This window comes from Mauremys reevesii, linkage group 7 (genome assembly GCF_016161935.1).
Source record: "Mauremys reevesii isolate NIE-2019 linkage group 7, ASM1616193v1, whole genome shotgun sequence".
In the NCBI taxonomy this organism is placed as follows: domain Eukaryota; kingdom Metazoa; phylum Chordata; order Testudines; family Geoemydidae; genus Mauremys; species Mauremys reevesii.
In genome coordinates, this window is record NC_052629.1 from 73,248,257 (window position 1) to 73,266,306 (window position 18,050).

Genomic DNA, 18,050 nt, shown 5'->3' on the forward strand with positions numbered 1-18,050 from the left:
CAAGTCAAACGATCACTGTGATGGGCATCCTGTTTGATTAAAAGGGCATTGAGACAAAGGGGTCAGCGGCAGTCCTTCCATCGATTTCAGTGGGATTTAGATCAGGGCCTAAATTATCCCTCCTCATAGCAACTCCAGCTTAGGGCTGAGGCAGCTGGGCAGGACAGTGTGTCAGAGGCACGAGTTACCATTGCTCATGCTGTACATGGTCAGTAGCAAAATGGAAGGTTTGGGTCTCTACGGCCTGCCAGTCTCGCCCCATTAGGAGTGCAAAACTGCCTTTAAAACAGGTGTAGAAGCCAATAACTGGTGAATTAAATCCACCACAGAGACAGCGGCTGGTGGCAGGTTGGGATTGCAGTTTGTCCTGTTTGTAGTGGCAATCTCGGATCCAGGACTGACTGTGAGGCTTTATAGCCTTTGATACACTTCACCCTGTGCCTGAAAACATTTTTGCTTTAAAGTTGAGTACATACATGAGGTATGTGCAGGCGCGGGGCCTGAGTCCCTGGGTGAGGGAGGGAAGGAAAGGTGTTAGCTGGTTCTGTTCATCATACACAAGAAGACCCTCCAGTAAGTAATGCTGGAGGAGGAGAGTCAGGAAGTTGGGGCATGCAACAGAGACTAGGGAAGGATTGGAAATTTCAGGGCTACAGTCAGTGTCTCTGTCCTTGTCTTCCTTTAGTGTTCTTATTAGCAGGTATTTCTGTTCCTGGCCATTGAGTGAAGAGGAGACCATGCTTGCTTTCTTGGGGTTCCCTGAAAAAGTGAATCTCAACTTAGCTTCACTGTGTGTGGGCCTGGCACATCCTACGTCACCATGGCATGCCTGCCGCCACCTTACTGCCAGCTTTTCCCTTGGTTTGGAAGCCTGTACGCACCCTTTCTTTGTTTTTTCAGCAGTTTTGTTAATTCTCTCAGTAAAAGCAGTTGTTTACTTCCTTTCATTCTTGTTTCCTGCAAAGCATGGCTGGTGCGCACAAATGATCGGGGAAAGTTCTAGGCCTGTCATGCCCAAGAGCCCTGCACCCCTAGACAAGGGCAGAGTTCAACCCATCTTTGTTCCAGCTTCATAAACCTAGAACTTGCTTTAAACTCAGAGAGCCAACTCCTGGGATGCTCGCTGCCTGGTAGCAGTGCCGGCTCCTTCAGCAGCCCCATGGCTCCAGTCACTGAGGGGCAAGGTACTACTCAGTGTGAGTAAGGGTTCGCAGTCTGCATAAAGCCCCCAGAGAGAGTTTATCCTCCATGCTGTGTCATCTGCTTTCCTGCACTCACTCTTCATTTCCCCACTGCCTTCACTTGTGTTTGAGAATTTTGTACTTTTCCTTGTCATATGTCTTATTTCTATCTTTTTTTCCTTTTCTTTCCTTTTAAGTCTCCTGGCTCTGAGCTGCTCCATACACCAACTCCTCCACCTTTGCCATTCCCATGCCATGCCCTGTCTCCAGAGGTGCAGGCAATCACAGCCGAGTGGATTTCCCTGACTGTGGGAGTGTCTCCTAGCAATACTCCTATCACAACCCCTCCATTGCCTCCTCTCCCCGAAGGCTGTCTCTGTCCCCTCGACTATCTCACGCCCTCAGCTGCAGCCAGCCCCTCCCCCTCTGTTAGCCTTCACCATTTTAACCTTTCGGGCTCCTCCACGCCACGGTCCATTATATCGCCACTGCCATCTTTCCCCTCCAGGCCACCGTCCTCTGCTCACACTTTCAGTCACTCCACTCCGCAAAGCGAAGAAAAGTTTGTTGGCTGCCCTTCCCCCAACCTGAGCAGCTGTCAGACCCTTCACTCGGTTGTTGGGAGACCCGAGAGCTTCCTCTCCGAGCTCAGTGATGTCATTGGCAACCAAACCAAGGTCCGAAATAATAGAGAAGGCAGCAGAAACAGTGAGAGGGAGGGTTGGAAGGAGACAGTCAAAGGCTCTAATCTCATGCCCGAGATCTCTGTGGAGGGTTGCTTGAAAACATCAAACCTAGACAAGAATATGAGCCCAGAAAAGAGACCCTTTGCTTCCTTTGGGGAAAGCCAATTATGTCAGGAGCTAATCACTCCTGGGCAGGGAAATAATGCTGAGAAAAGAGGCACAAGGAAAGATGAACTGAGAGTGATTCGAAGCGGAGCAAACAAGGTACTTCTCCTGCATGTGTATGCTATTCTGAAACCCTACGCTTACTTGTGTGTTCAAATCCTTACTGCTCAGCTGGCCACACAGAGCCAGTAGCTGTTGCCTATCCCTTTATGGACTATAGCTAGCTAGTGGCTGTTAGCAATACTGTCTCCAGCGTGCAGGGGGCTAAAATGGCCTAGAAGTGGATCCAGCAAGGCTTTAGAGTTAGTTGAGAATAAGCATGAAAGTAGGAATTGCCTTGACAAATATTCCAAAGCCTCGTCTAGTCTGCTATCCTAGCCCAATCAGTGGTCATTACTAGATGTGTCAGAGGAAGGCATATTGCAGCCTCCATGCAATTCACCTCTCTGTTCGAAAACAATGGACTACAGGGAATTCCTCCCTCACCCTAGCTGGTGATCAGTTTATGCCCTGAAGTATAAATTTCATCCTAGCTAGGGAGAGCACCTATGCTGTTCTCATTCATAAAAATGAAGGCGGGTGAACCTAATGAAGCCTGAGGTGCGGTGAACCTCTAGCCCGGGTCTGTGTATTTGCACAGCCAACTAGTTAAAGTACATGAGTCATCTTTTCTTGTAACACACTCAGTGGGCCTGATTCTCATTTACCCTACCGGTCCCTTTATGTAAATGTCACTAACACCCACTGTAAGGCCCCTTTATACTGCCAGAGTGGGGTAAAAGGACCTAAGAATTAAAGCCGTAGTGTTTTCTTCCAAGAGTGAGTCAGTTATTTAAAATTATATATACACTTGTTGCTGAAGAGCAAGCTGTGCTCTGTGAAAAGAATAGAGGAATCTTAGGGGAGCTCTCAGCTAGCAGGAGGTGGCATAGTTGGCTTCAACACCCCCAACTTCCCCCGCTCTGCCAAATCTCGACTGATTTATGGTCCCTTGGAGACCATAACCGGCTGGAGTAAGTTACAGTAGCCCCCTAGGCTGTTCTTGCTTACACCCAGGCTGTGGCTTTGGCAGCTTCAGAATCAGATGCCTGGAACTGGCTCCCTTCCCCTTTCCTGTATCAAGATGATCTTGATGCAACATAAAATCTGGGCCAGAATTAAACAAGGGAGGGAAAAATGCCTTCTGACACTGTGCTCCATGCTACCAAATTATATTTTTTTTAATATGAAATTAACCAGGGTCTTCACCAAAATTGTATCTAAGATTTACAAAAAGATATAGTTTTTCATCTTTATGTATTGCCAGCAGCCATTACATATGCTTAACATTCTGCACATGCAGTCCAGTTGTAAGCAAAGACGGATAAGCTAGGAAGGTGTGTTGTCCCTTGCATGGAGTTACGTTTGCAATGTGTGCACCAAATTTGAGTGTATATATAAAGGATGCTCTTATCACAAAAGATGATAGCAGTGATTCTGATAAGAAATCATGCATTTAGCTGACCAACTTTTCTTTCCTTTAAAAGACTGCAGACACTTCATTCTCTTCATCTGCTCTTCTCTCTTCCTCTGCACATTCTTCCTCTGCTGTCACAATACAACCACCTCCTAGACTTACACGCAGGGTCAGAATGCCCCAGGTAACCATTGTTGCTGATAATTATTCTGTGGCTCGGAGCTGTTTCTATGCTATTGTCATTAGTTTGTTATGTGGTTGCTTGTCCATATGTTGATTTCACAGGTGAAGTACATCTGCTGACTTTAATATGGTGAGCCTGTTAAAGGGTCATTTAAAGTTAGTTCCAGACGCCGTGGAAATGATGGGAGTAAGCAGCGTGGGTGAAATCTTCAGTGGCTGTATGTCAGTGTAGCTTTGTTGAAGTCAATGGAACTAAGCTGATTTACACCAGCTGAGGATCTGGCCCTAAATTCCTCCAAAGTGTTAGCTTAAGACATATTTGATCTTGTCGGATCCTGAGTGCCTGTAGCTACAGTGAACTTCAGCTGGAATTGCTGTGGTCAGTCCCTGAAGGGATCAGTAGCCTAACTAGTAAGAGCAGTGGTGGATTACTGCATGGGCTAATGGGGCCCATGCCCAGGAACCCCAGCCAATTTATGGGCCCCCTCAGGAGCGCCGGAACTCTGGCCCTGCCCCTGGCTCCTCCTCTCCCCCGTGCCCGCCCAGCTGTGGTAGATAGGGTGCCCAAATTCCCCCCCGCTATACCCCACTATACCCCGCCCCGCTTGTTGTGTTGGCTTTTAAGAATGTTTGGAGCTCTTTGGAGTAGGGGCCATTGTTTTTTCCATGTTTGTGATGTCTGTGTAGTCTCATGACATGAAGCCTTGATATTGATTTAAGCAAGGGAACCACAGTGTTAAACCCCTCCAGAGCCAGAGAAGGAGAGATGCTGAGATTGTGGATCACTTAAGAGCTGCCCAGGGAGCCCGGGCTGCTGTGGCATAGGTGCCGACTCCATGGGTGCTCCAGCTAGAGGGAAAAAAATTAGTGGGTGCTTTGCAACCACCAGCAGCCAGCCCCTTCTCCCTCCCAGTGCCTCCCACCCGCAGCAATCAGCTGTTCCGCAGCATGCAGGAGGCACTATGGGGAGAGGGAGGAGCGGGGACAGGGAGCACTCGGGGAGGGGATGGAACTGGGCAGGAAGAAGCTGGGTGGTGGTGGAGCAGGGGCAGGAGGGGGTGGGGGCTTGGGGGAAGAGGGTGGGGCCTGGGGCAGAGCAGGGGGTTGAGCACCTCCAGAGGCCAGAAGAAGCTGGCGCATGTGCACTGTGGGGAGCCCCAGACCCTCTACCTGCCCTGGGCAGGGGGCCAGCATGCCTGAGAGTAACCCCCAGTCCGTGTCCCTGCTCCCCAGGGTGCACCACCCAGGGTAGGTGGCCCGGGCTCCCTGGGAAGCTTTTACTACAGTCCGGCTCCCACTTCCGGCCTGGCCAGGGCCTTGCGGGGGAGGGGAGGAGTGGGGGGGGGAGCCATGTGGCTTGGTGTGGGTGGCTAAAATGTTCTTTGTGCCCAGGGCCCCAGTAAATTGTAATCCGTGTCTAAGTAAGAGGGATGTAATGTAGCAAGAAGATGGTTTTGCAGGAGTTGTTTTTTATTTGCTTCCAAAAGTTACTAACCACCTTTTTCTGGTATGGGCCAGTAAAGATGGGCTCAGGCTGCAGCGTTCAGATCTGGAGTGGGAACACCGAAAGCTGTTAGGGCCTGTTAGGACCTGGAGTTCTGCCTCAGCACATTGGGAAGGTAGGGGGCCCTTGTAAACTTCAGGATCAGATCTCAAGGGGCCCAAAGTTAGGGGCATGGGGTTTGTACGTGTTTGCATCCAGAGTTTTGGATCTGACTCACATCTGTAGGACAGTGGGTGGCTAATTCTGTGATTATTGGCTTGGCATAGCTGCTGATGTCCAGCCTGGTGTTTCAGCTGGTTCTGTGGAACCCACTAACACCCAAATTCACTACAAACACTACCAAAGGAGCCAGTGTCAATACTGTTGTAACATAAACAGCTCAGTGTCAGCACTGAACAGCTGATACCCCCTCCTTTCTATTCCCCCGAAAGGAGTAAGAGGTATTCTAGTCTGTTTACACATCAGTATGCTTCCAGCTCAGTTCCACTGGCTGGCAATATATGAAGGAGAAAGCACACACTTTGCAAAGGCTAGTGTGGGGTGCTGGTTGTTTTCACCAGCAAAGTGTCCAAATTTGATCTGGAATTCGTTAATGGAGGATGAATCTGGACACCTGTTGCCATTTTTAGTCATTTCCCTGATCATCAACTGCTCTCTAAGGGTGAAGTATGGAATTAAGCCTGCGATTTGCCCTTCGCTCACCTCTGTCCCCATTTCCCCTGGGGACAAGGGTTTTGAATGGGCAAATGTTCATTAAACAGTCACCTTCCCAGTCCCATCCCCCAGAATTTACCATTTTGATTTAGATTCCAAGTACCTGACCCCAAGGGTGGGTTTGTTTCTAGTTCAGATTTTAAAAAATCAAAATTTGCAATTTTCTTGTGGGTTTGTGTTTCTCCTAGCATTTTATTCACTCATCCCTACTGGGAGCTGTGTGTGTGTGCAGGGCCGTCCCTAGGGGGATGCGGGACCCGGGACATTAGAAATTCAGCACCTATCTGCCGAGGGGTGCTCCCCCTAGCTCTGCCCAGGCCCTGCCTCCACTGCACCCCTTCCCCCAAGGCCCAGGGCTGCCCAGAGGGGGGTGCAAGTGGGGCAATTTGCCCCAGGCCCCAGGACCCACAGGGGCCCCCACGAGAATATAGTATTCTATAATATTGCAACTTTTTTTTTATGGAAGGAGCCCCCGAAATTGCTTTGCCCCAGGCCCCCTGAATCCTCTGGGTGGCCCTGCCAAGGCCCCAGCCCCACCCTGCTTCTTCCCGCCCCACCTCTTCCCCTCCCGGTTCTGCCCTCTCCCCCAAGCACGCTGCGCCCTTGTTCCTCCCCAGCAGCGCCTCCTGACGCTGAGAAACAGTTGATCCTTGGTAGGCGCTGGGGGGAGGGGCGGTTCTGATAGGGGGGCTCCTCCTCTTGCCCCCGCCCCCGCTCGCCTGCTCACCTCCCACCTCACCTCCTCACCCGCGGTCCCCCACAAAGCGTGGGATCTGGGGCAGGTGCCCCAATTCACCATGCCCAAGGGACAGCTTTTTGTGTGTGTGTGTTTGCACATGTGTATGCAAGAGAGAGAGAACAGGACGTGATCACAAAATGATAATCCTAAAGATGCACTTTCAGACTAAATGCTGAACAGATGCTGTTTTATTTATGGTTTTGTGCCCTGCTGATAATATGACCTTGATGTCCTTTTCGAGGGGTTATCAAGCCAACATTTTTATTCCATGTGCCATGACAACTACAGCATTGTGAGGATCAAGTTAAAATTATGCATTAAATTATGAGAGGCCTCAACCTGCCCTCTGAGTTTGTGGGCAGTTATTTAGGGTGCAGTTAGCACATTTGTATGTACAAATAGATATCCCATTACCTGAATGGCTTGTGGAGACACTGTTTGCATGAGCAGAATTGAAGGCACCAACTCATGGGCAGGTTTCCAAATCTGGCCTTCTATTATTTTTAACTGAATGCTAAAAGCACTAAGTCTTGTCCACGTGGGGAAATGTTCCAGCGTTCCTATGCTGATATAATTATAAAAGTGACATAAGCAAAACTGAAAAAAGGCCACTGTTGTTCTGGATCAGTGTCCACAAGTGGGAGTTATACCAATAGTAATGATGGTATATTTCCTCATATAGACAAGCTCTTAGCAGAAATTAAACTGAGCTACAGAATTCAGATCCAGGTTTGGACCTCAGTTTCGACACTGCTCATCCTCAGTGTTTGTGGGTGGTTTTCAGTTTGCAATCCCAATTGAACTCATTCTAGAGAGCCGCTCTAATTGTGAAATTCAAAGCCAAGTTTTGTTCCAGATATCAGACCCTCTCACATGTGGGGCTGTTTGGACTGGGGTTCTGATTCACTCCTATCTCTAGTACTAACGCAATGCATTAAAATGGGCCAAATTCTACATAAAATTACAATCCCCTGTGTGTGTGTGTTCCCCCTGTGTGCCGCCCCAGCCCTGTGCAGTACTGTTTATTCATGTTATAGGTTACCCTTATTGCACATCCATACCTTATTACACTATGTGGGGATTTGCAGGGAGGGGCTAAGGGGGTTCTCTAGCTGGTGGTTTTCTGTCACGTTAGATCGTGATTCCTACAGAGGACAGCTCGCTTACTTATCAGATCAGCGGTCGTGGGTCACCAGTGTGTTGCTGGTGGTGGTCAGGAGGTCATCTAGTTCAATCCCCTGCTCAAAGCAGGAGCAACCTCAACTAAATGATCCCAGACAGGACTTTGTCAAGCGGGGCCTTAAAAACCTCTAAGGATGGAGATTCCACCACCTCCCTAGGTAACCCATTCCAGTGCTTCACCACCCTCCTAGTGAAATAGTGTTTCCTAATATCCAGTCTAGACCTCCCCCACTTCAACGTGAGACCATTGCTCCTTGTTCTGTCATCTGCCATCACTGAGAACAGCCTAGCTCCATCCTCCTTGGAACCCCCCTTCAGATAGTTGAAGGCTGCTATCAAATCCCCCCTCACTCTTCTCTTCTGCAGACTAAATAAGCCCAGTTCCCTCAGCCTCTCTTCATACATCATGTGCTCCAGCCCCCTAATCATTTTGAAAGCTTATGCTCAAATAAATGTGTTAGTCTCTAAGGTGCCACAAGTACCCTGTTCTTTTTGCGGATACAGACTAACACGGCTGCTACTCTGAAAACTAATAATTTCCGTTTCCCTCTGCTGGACTCTCTCCAGTTTGTCCACATCCTTTCTGTAGTGGGGGACCCAAAACTGGACGCAGTACTCCATATGCAGCCTCACAAGTGCCGAATAGAAGGGAATAATCACTTCCCTCGATCTCCTGGCAATACTTCTACTAATACAGCCCAATATACCGTTAGCCTTCTTGGCAACAAGGGCACACTGTTGACTCATATCCAGCTTCTTGTCCACTGTAATCCCCAGGTCCTTTTCTACAGAACTGCTGCTTAGCTAGTCAGTACCCAGCCTGTAGCAGTGCGTGGGATTCTTCCATCCTAAGTGCAGGTCTCTGCACTTGTCCTTGTTGAACCTCATCAGATTTCTTTTGTCCCAATCCTCCAGTTTGTCTAAGTCACTCTGGACCCTATCTCTACTCTCCAGTATATCTACCTCTCCCCCCAGCTTAGTGTCATCCGCAAACTTGCTGAGGGTACAATCCATCCCATCATTCAGGTCATTAATGAAGATGTTGAACAAAAACGGCCCCAGGACTGACCCCCGAGGCACTCCAGTTGATACTGACAGCCAACTAGACATTGAGATCACTACCAGTTGAGCCCGATGATCTAGCCAGCTTTCTATCCACCTTATAGTCCCTTCATCCAATCCATACTTTTTTTAACTTGCTGGCAAGAATACTGTGGGAGACCATATCAAAAGCTTTGCTAAAGTCAAGGTATATCATATCCACCGCTTTCCCCATATCCACAGAGCTAGTTATCTCATCATGGAAGGCAGTCAGGTTGGTCAGGCATGACTTGCCCTTGATGAATCCATGTTGACTGTTCCCGATCACCTTCCTCTCCTCCAAGTGCTTCAAAATGGATTCCTTGAGGACCTGCTCCATGATTTTTCCAGGGACTGAGGTGAGGCTGACTGGTCCGTATTTCCCCCAATTCTTCTTCCCTTTTTTAAAGATGGGCACTATATTTGCTTTTTTCCAATTGTCCGGAACCTCCCCTGATCGCCACGAGTTTTCCAAGATAATGGCCAATTGTGCTGCAATCATATCAGCCAATTCCCTCAGCACCCTCGAATGCATTGCATCCAGCCCCATGGACTTGTGCATGTCCAGCTTTTCTAAATAGTCCTTAAATGGTTCTTTCACCACTGAGGGCTGTTCTCCTCCTCCCAATACTGTGCTGCCCAGTGCAGCAGTCTGGGACTGGAAGTTGACCTTGTCTGTGAAGACAAAGGCAAAAAAAATCATTGAGTACTTCAGCTTTTTCCATATCATCTGTCATTAGGTTGCCTCCCCCATTCAGTAAGGGTCGCTCACTTTCCCGACCACCTTATTGTTGCTAACATACTTGTAGAAACCCTTCTTGTTATCCTTCACATCCCTTGCTAGCTGCAACCAATTATGCTTTAGCCTTCCTGATTACACCCCTGCATGCTCGAGCAACATTTTTATACTCCTCCCTAGTCATCTGTCCAAGTTTCCACATCTTGTAAGCTTCCTTTTTGTGTTTAAGCTTACCGAAGATTTCTCTGTTAAGCCAATCTGGTCACCTGCCATATTTGCTATTCTTCCTGCATATCAGGATGCTTTGTCTCTGCACCCTCAATAAGGCTTCTTTAAAATACTGCCAGCTCTCCTGCACTCCTTTCCCCCTCATATTAGCCTCCCAAGGGATCCTGCCCATCAGTTCTCTGAGGGAGTCAAAGTCTGCTTTTCTGAAGTCCAGAGTCCATATTCTGCAGCTCTCTTTTCTTCCTTTTGTCAGAATCCTGAACTCGACCATCTCATGGTCACTGCTGCCCAGGTTGCCACCCTCTTCTACTTCCCCTACCAATTCTTCCCTGTTTGTGAACAGCAGGTCAAGAGAAACATGGCCCATAGTTGGTTCCTCCAGCACTTGCACCAGGAAATTGTCCCCTACACTTCCCAAAAACTTCCTGGATTGCCTTTGTACCGCTGTATTGCTCTCCCAGCAGATATCAGGGTGATTGAAGTCTCCCATGAGAACCAGGGCCTGTGATCTAGTAACTTCTGTTAGTTGCCAGAAGAAAGACTTCCAATTCTTCCTGTTTGTTTCCCAGGCTTCTTGTATTCGTGTACAGGCACCTAAAATAACCAGCCGATTGCCCTACTTTCTCAGTATGAATCAGGAGGCCTCCCCTGTTGCACCCTCCTTGTATTTCCTCCTGGTATCCCACTTCCCCACTTACCTCACATACATATATACCCATATACACTACAAATATATACATCATATCCATATTATTAATATGTATTAATTATCTGGGAGTGCCCCCAGGGCTCAGCCATAAAGTCCCGGGTCTAATATTTCCAAGCCCACTATAAGGGACTAATAACAATTGTAAAATAAAATCTGTCCATCAGTCATATGAGGGAATGTGCATACTAAGGGACACATGGGGCATGAATGTGTGGATGGGAAAGTAAGGTGGCCACGTAACAGTGTTTAGCCCACTGGGCCACCTTCAATCCATGCATTATACTTTTCAGGATGATGGATAAACATCCTCCCACAAAAAGACGATGGGAAAAGAGGTAGGCCAGTGTTGAGCACTTTGGAAAATCCCACTCATGATCTTTTTTCTAACAAGAAAACCCTATATCAGGGGGTGCCTGAACTATTAAATTGTGCAGATTTATTCTGGTATCATTACAAAGTTGTGTCATTACTCATGTCTGTGACATGGGGAACAAGGCAGGCTATGGCCATATGACTAAATAGTTAATGTTCATATAACTTCACTTTATGTTAAGAATGTGCTTAAGTTTCTCTCTATTCAGCAAAGCACCTTAGTGCCATTGAAGTCAATGGAAATTAAGCATGTGTTTAAGTGATTTGCTAAGGTGAGGATTTAGCACTGAGCATTACTGTAAATCTGTGGCTTTGTTGGGTTTTGTACAGTATGTTACTTATAGGGCTTTATGTTTAAATTAAACACCAGTGGAGGTGGTGGATTAATTTCTCCAGGGGATCCCTCTGTTTTACATCTTTAAATTTATGCATCATATCCGAGGTAGGCAACCTGTGGCATGTGTGTCAAAGGCGGCACGCGAGCTGATTTTCAGTGGCACTCATACTGCCCGGGTCCTGGCCACCAGTCCGGGGGGCTCTGCATTTTAAATTAATTTTAAATGAAGTTCTTAAACATTTTAAAAACCTTATTTACTTTACATACAACAATAGTTTACTTATATATTATAGACTTATAGAAAGAAACCTTCTAAAAACGTTAAAATGTATTACTGGCACGCGAAACCTTAAATTAGAGTGACTAAATGAAGACTCGGCACAGCACTTCTGAAAGGTTGCTGACCCCTGCATCATATGCTCAGATACCTCAGCCTGCTGAGTTTGTGTGTCTGTTCATTTAGAGGGCAATTATAATGTTTGAATGTGCCAATGAAAGCCCCTCTACCCATGTGTACATGCGATATTTAAACGCTGCCCCCCCATCCCCAATTTATTGATATTTTTGTTCAACAAAATCTTTTTTTCTTTTAAAAAATGTTGACCATTTGAATACAAAACCACACTGGCAGGGTCATTTGTCGGACAGCAATGTGATCATATATATATTCCCCTTCTCCCCCTGCCCCTCCAGAAAGTAGAGATGAAAAGATCTGGTGCCCACAATTCAAGACGGATGTTGATGAATTCGAGAGGTTTCAGAGAAGAGCCACGAGAATGATTAAAGGATTAGAAAATATGCCTTGTAATGATAGACTCAGGGAGCTCAATTTATTTAGCTTACCACAGAGGAGGTTAAGGAATGGCTAGATTACAGTCTCTAAGTATCTACATGGGGAACAAATATTTAATAATGGGATTTTCCATCTAGCAGAGAAAGGTCTAACACAATCCAATGTCTGGAAGTTGAAGCTAGACAAATTCAGACTGGAAATAAAGTGCAAATTTTTAATAATGAGGGTAGTTAACCAGTGGAACTATTACCCAAGGATCATGGTGGATTTTCCATCACTGACCATTTTAAACTTGAGATTGGACGTTTTTCTAAGAGCTCTGTTCTAGGTATTATGTGCAGCAGGTCTCTGGCCTGTGTTACTCAGGGGGTCCAGATGAGATGGTCACAAAGGTCCCTTCTGGCCTTGGAATCTCTGCCTCATAGGTCACCTCGTTCTCTTCCCTCCCGCACTGCCTGCCAGCTGGGGATGGTTCCTTACCCTATATTGCCCAGGCTTGTGCGTATCTAGTTTTACTATCCCAGAGGATTGGGGTTTCCATTCCTACCATTGGGAGATTATCCCACAATCCAGTGGTTCTCCCTGCAGTTCAGCCCACATTTCCCTTTTCTCCTTCTCATCACATTATTCCCAGCTACACCCCTCTGGGCCACGCTGGGCAAATCCTGAGTTAGGTCCAGCCCATCACCTCCACTTTTGACCCAAGTCCTGTTGAAGTCAAGGAACAGATGCCCACTAATTTCACCAGGCCTTTGCTATGGTGGGGACAAATGAGCAGATACTGAAAGTGCCTGGTGTGAGACTGGGTGTGTGTGTGTGTGTGTGTGTGTGTGTGTGTGTGTGTGTGTGTGTGTGTGTGTGTGTGTGTGTGTGTGTGTGTGTGTGTGTGTGATATGCACCAGTGCAGCTCCCTGTGAGTCCATGGGAAGTGTGCCCATTTACATGGGCCTTACTATCTTATGGTCTTAAGGGGCATTTCCAGCAAGGAATGTATTAGGATGGGACACCCTGAGTTTTCCTGAATCAAACCATAATTCTTATGTGTAGATGCTGTGTTCCATAGCCATGAAAATCAGCTTTTCCCTCCTCAGTTAACTGTGATTTCTTTGCCTTTGATGTATTATATCGAGTTCCTTTGCAAAATACTGATTTTGACTTTGTAATCATCCTATTAGCCTTTCAGGATTGACGGTGGCTGTGTAGGAATGACTTCTAAAAGTCCTGTAACAATTTCAGACTACCCAATAAATGCCATGAGCCCATCCCAATCACTTTCTATTTTCTATACAAAGTCAGAACAAATAGTTTCTGAGCAAAGTGATCCAGGAGTAATTATTAATCCCCAGAGAGCCAGATTGACTAGAGGAGATTTCTGGCTGCATTGCGGTTGGGTGGGTGTAATGGTCAGGGACCTTAAGATGAAGGAACTGACAGAGGATACTTTAGTCTTTGATGTAGCAGTGGGGGAACCTCCAGAAGATTGGAACTCATGTTCACAGAAACTTCAAGGGAGCTACCCCCTGGCTGAAGTTAGCTCCGCTATGCTCCTCTGAACTAGCTGAGTCTCTTGAGTGTCCAAACTCAAGCTGGAAATCTCCTGCCATCCATTAAGTTCCTTATTTCCTCCCTCCACTCTGTCTGGAAATGCTGTGAGCAGCCTTTCTCCTGAGCTACCAGCACACCAAAGCCTGTGGAGAATTCAGCAGTGCAGAGGGTGCACAGAAATGAACAAAATATATGTGGAAAGAGTAAAATGGACCCTCTGGAAAAAGATTTGGGTCTAATGTTTTACTGAAAGCTCACAGCTAGTGGCAACATAATTTACCCTAGGCAACCCATCTGTATTGCAGACTAGAGTAATAGCCCTACAGAGGACAAGTCCTGCACTCCTTGCACAGGCAGTATGCCCACTGCTTTCCTTAGGAGTTTTGAGTGTGTAAAAAAATGCAAGATTGCAATGTAAATGCAAATATTTGTAGTGGGATTTTTTTCATGTTCCATCCAGTTGCTTGTACCTTGAGACTCTCCAGACAAACTGCTTTTTCTTGAAAGTAACCTAGGGCATGGGAATGGCTCTCCAATGGGGAGGTGGTGGCGGGGGTGGAGAAGGAGCAATGCTGAATAAAAGATGCATCTAAGTGGCAGTGTTCACAATGGCTCTAAAGCTTGGACGTGTTTAGATGTTGGGGTTGGGGCCAGGCCCATCTCTGTTCAGAAGCACTGGTCCCTCCGAAAGGCTGCTGCATTCTTAGAATTCATGTGACGGCTCAGACCCTCACCTAGTGTCAATCAGTGTAGCTCCCATGCAGTGACAGCAGCCAGTGGTTCTGGGACATCTTTTACAGTGGGGTTGCTGAAAGCCAGTGGCCCCCATGCCAAACTTTTTACCTCACCTCCCCCCTTACTCCTGTCCGTGCCCTCCCCCACACCCCAGAGCTGGGGCCAGGAGCGGGGCCATAGCTCTGGGGCAGGGGATGCAGACGGGGTAAGGGGGCCAAGACTGGGATCTTGCATGCAAGGCCAGGAGCAGAGCCTCCAGTGTGAGGCCAGTGGCTGTGGAGACCTCATGTGCTTCCAGGTGGCGGGCCATGACCAGAGCCCTGGGTGCAGGGCCGGCAGCAGCCAGGAGCTGAGCCCCCGGGCACAGGGCCAAGAACAGAGCTCCGGGCACAGGTCCTGCAGCCGGGAGTCGGGATCCCAGGTGTGGGGCCGGCAGCACCGGGACCCTGGGTGCAGGGTGGCAGGCAGGACCCCGCACAAAAACTAGGGGTGCTGCAGCACCTCCCGCACTACTAGTTCCCACACCTATGACAGCGACGCACTTGTGACTTCAGCTGAGCTGCGTCAGTTTACGCCAGCTGAGGATCTGGCCCACTCTTTAGGAGGCAGCTGAGCTGTCATTTTTCCTGATCCAAAATGTCTCCAAGGGCCTTTCCAGAGATAATGGCAATGGCCTTTTTCATTAGGGCCTTTGGCCTAAAGGTCTGACAGTCTGACACTTGTGCTTCTGTCCATGTCTTTTTCCCCTACAGGAATTCAATGCAGTGCTGTTTGCCATCTGTGTCTCTAGCTGTGTCTCATCTTTTCATCTCCTCCTCTAGTTGCCTATTTAATTTTTTTGCCGTTGTATTACCCTTTGCAGCACACATGCTGCTGCAATGCAATTGCATTGCTGTACTCTCCAATGTCCCCTGTTTTAAAAAGCCTATTGTCTGAATCAAGTGGCGGTGGGTGGTTGTGTGTTTTGTTTGGTTTTCTGTGCATCATTTTTTAATTTTAATTCTGACCAATGTAACTTCTGCTAAAATGTCTTCCTTATAATTTGCTTGGTGATCACACAGCCTTCTCCCCATTCACTGAGAGCAGGACCAGATCTCACAGAGTCTGAAAAGAGCTATGTGGTAAGGCCACTCTTTCAATCAGATGCACAGTCGTAGCGTCTCTTATCACAGACAGTAACGCCTTCATAGAATTTAAAGTTGCCAGCTGCTTTCTTAGTCACAAAAAAATCTAGATATCATTGTATTTGTAATGGAGAAATAGAATTTAGCATCTAGAAAAACTACCAGAGTCAACATGGAATTGGTATAATTGCGTTGTCTGTATTGGATTAGAGTTAAATGAGTAGTGCATGACTGGAGTGTGTGTTCTCATATTCCAACTGTAGCGATTGTAATGGTGCCACTGCTGACTAACTGCAACCTCTTCTGCTTCTGTATGTTTTTTTTTAAACAAATCTTCAAACTAAGTACCAAATTCTTCTGTATTGCCTGTTTTTCCATGCTTACACCTGGATCCCTTCTGCACTCCACTACCTGGATATTTACCTGGATCTACAACGCTTTTGTTTGACTGGACTTATGTGCTGCATCTGGAATGTCCCATCTCTTCCTGTCTATTTTTCCCTTCCCCCCCCCCCTTCCTTGTTGACTGTTCTGTGGGTGTTCCGTGGATGTCAATGCCGCCTACCACACAGGAAGCAGTTTGCAATGAGATCATAAACATTGCAGAAAAGTCTGTTCATTACTGCAGTGCTATTTCTCAGCCTCTTGACTCTCGCCACACGGTGGCCTCTAATGACAATAAACCATCTCTAATCATTTCTCAGCAACCTCAAGCACATCAACAAGGAGCCAGCCCCGACAGGAGTCAAACACCAGGAGACATGTAAGTGGCTCTGGTTGCCCTCTTTCCCAGGGACCTGGTTTGCATCTGTCATATGCTGTTAAGTGTGACATTATTTGGTGTTTCCCCTAAAGCTCCAGGCCCTGGAGGCATGTGATTATGCAAGAGTGTCAGCTTTCATTTAAAAAATAAGGAAGGAAGTTTCTAGCCCTCGTCATTGCAGCAAAAAGCCCGAAATAAGGACCCCTGTGTTTGTACAGCACCAGGCACAATGCACTGCTCATACATGACTGGAGTGCCCTGATTCAATGTTCTTGAATGCTTGGGGTGGACAGTACTACATCTTCTCTTTCTGCAGCTTGAATCCTTGTTTCTTACCCACAGATAGAGGGAAAAACTGTGCCCCAAGTTTTTGGCCAGAGAGCGTGATTCTTCACTGCCTTGTGAAGTCATTTTCTCCTGTGTAGAAGTGAGAGCATGAGCATCCTGAGTGGGTAGTGCTTTACATAGGGGTAAAAAACTTCCCAAGGAGCAAAGCAGAGAGAATCAGGCCCATCACGCCAATGCATGGAGACAGAAAGAAGTGCTTGAGGAAGCTTGTAAAGTAATACAGTCCTTCAAAGCGTAATGGAAATTAGCACAGGATAAATGTTCAGTTTGTCGTACATACACAGAATCTGAATCGGGTTCCCAGCTACCGCTCGAGAGCTCTCACAATTAAGAGTCACATTCCTGCATATACTTCCGAATCCTACAGGGTGTAGGACTCAGGACAGCAAGCCTCATTCCCAGCAGTGAGTGACTGCAAGATCAGCCCCTAAGCTAGAGGGAAAGGGAAGGATAGCTCAGTGGTTTGAGCATTGGCCTGCTAAACCCAGGGTTCTGAGTTCAATCCGGGGGGCACTTAGGGATCAGGGGCAAAAATCAGTACTTGGCCCTGCTAGTGAAGGCAGGGGGCTGGACTCAAGAACCTTTCAGGGTCCCTTCCAGTTCTAGGAGATTGGTATATCTCCTATTATTATATTATAGATGTTGCACAGATAAAGAGGGACGAGGGCAAGAGAAGTGTGACACAAGGCAGATGGTGGGTGGGACATGGTTAATTAGAGTGGACAATTTGGTGCTAAATGCATAGAAAGTATCGTTTCCTGGTGGGACTGCTAGTGCAGGGAATTAGACTCCGTAATCTGCTACTTTCTCCTCAAGGTCTCTGGTTCAAATGCAACCCAGATTGGTGCCTACCATCTGGCTCATAGGAAATGAGTTGGTGGGTTTACAGTAGCTCCTAGGTGGCTAGTTGTTCACAGCACAATATAGCCACTTTTACATTGGTATCAATAGGCCCTTTGTTGGCAGTGTCCACAAAGAAACCAAAGACTGAATTGGCTTATCAACTAATGCTGAGATTGCCAGAGCTGCCTAGGGCAGTGGTTCTCAACCTTTCCAGACAACTGTTCCCCTTTCAGGAGGTTGATTTGTCTTGCATACTCCAAATTTCAACCTCATTTAAAAACTACATGCTTACAAAATCAGATATAAAAACACGAGTGTCACAGCACACTAATACCGAAACATTGCTGACTTTTTCATTTTTACCATACAATTATAAAATACATTGATTGGAATATAAATATTGTACTTACATTTCAGTGTGATACTTGAGCTTGTTTTTCACTTGCGAGCCTTGTCTGAAGCCTGAGCCACAGGTGGTGGGGCTGAAGTATGTAACTTAGCTTTGCAGGGCCCCCTGTGGCATGGGGCCCCAAGCAGTTGCCCTACTTGCCATCCCCTAATACCAGCCCTGCACTTGCGATCCCCCTAAACCCATCCCATGACCATCCTGGAGGGTAGGGTTGC

The 18,050-nt window shown here is 47.2% G+C and overlaps 1 protein-coding gene across 47 annotated transcripts in view; it reads left to right on the plus strand.

Annotated features, from left to right (window-relative positions):
* Positions 1–18,050, plus strand: part of SORBS1 (sorbin and SH3 domain containing 1) — a 279,323-nt gene that overhangs the window by 255,924 nt on the left and 5,349 nt on the right. For 26 of the 47 annotated variants that reach the window (XM_039547972.1, XM_039547970.1, XM_039547977.1 and 23 more), the window contains 4 exons: positions 1,379–2,131; positions 3,559–3,672; positions 15,410–15,469; positions 16,045–16,235. In XM_039547972.1, coding sequence (XP_039403906.1) covers positions 1,379–2,131; positions 3,559–3,672; positions 15,410–15,469; positions 16,045–16,235 — 1,118 coding nt within the window. The remainder of the gene's footprint in view (positions 1–1,378; positions 2,132–3,558; positions 3,673–15,409; positions 15,470–16,044; positions 16,236–18,050) is intronic. The other 21 variants (XM_039547999.1, XM_039548001.1, XM_039548009.1 and 18 more) reach the window with 7 other exon arrangements.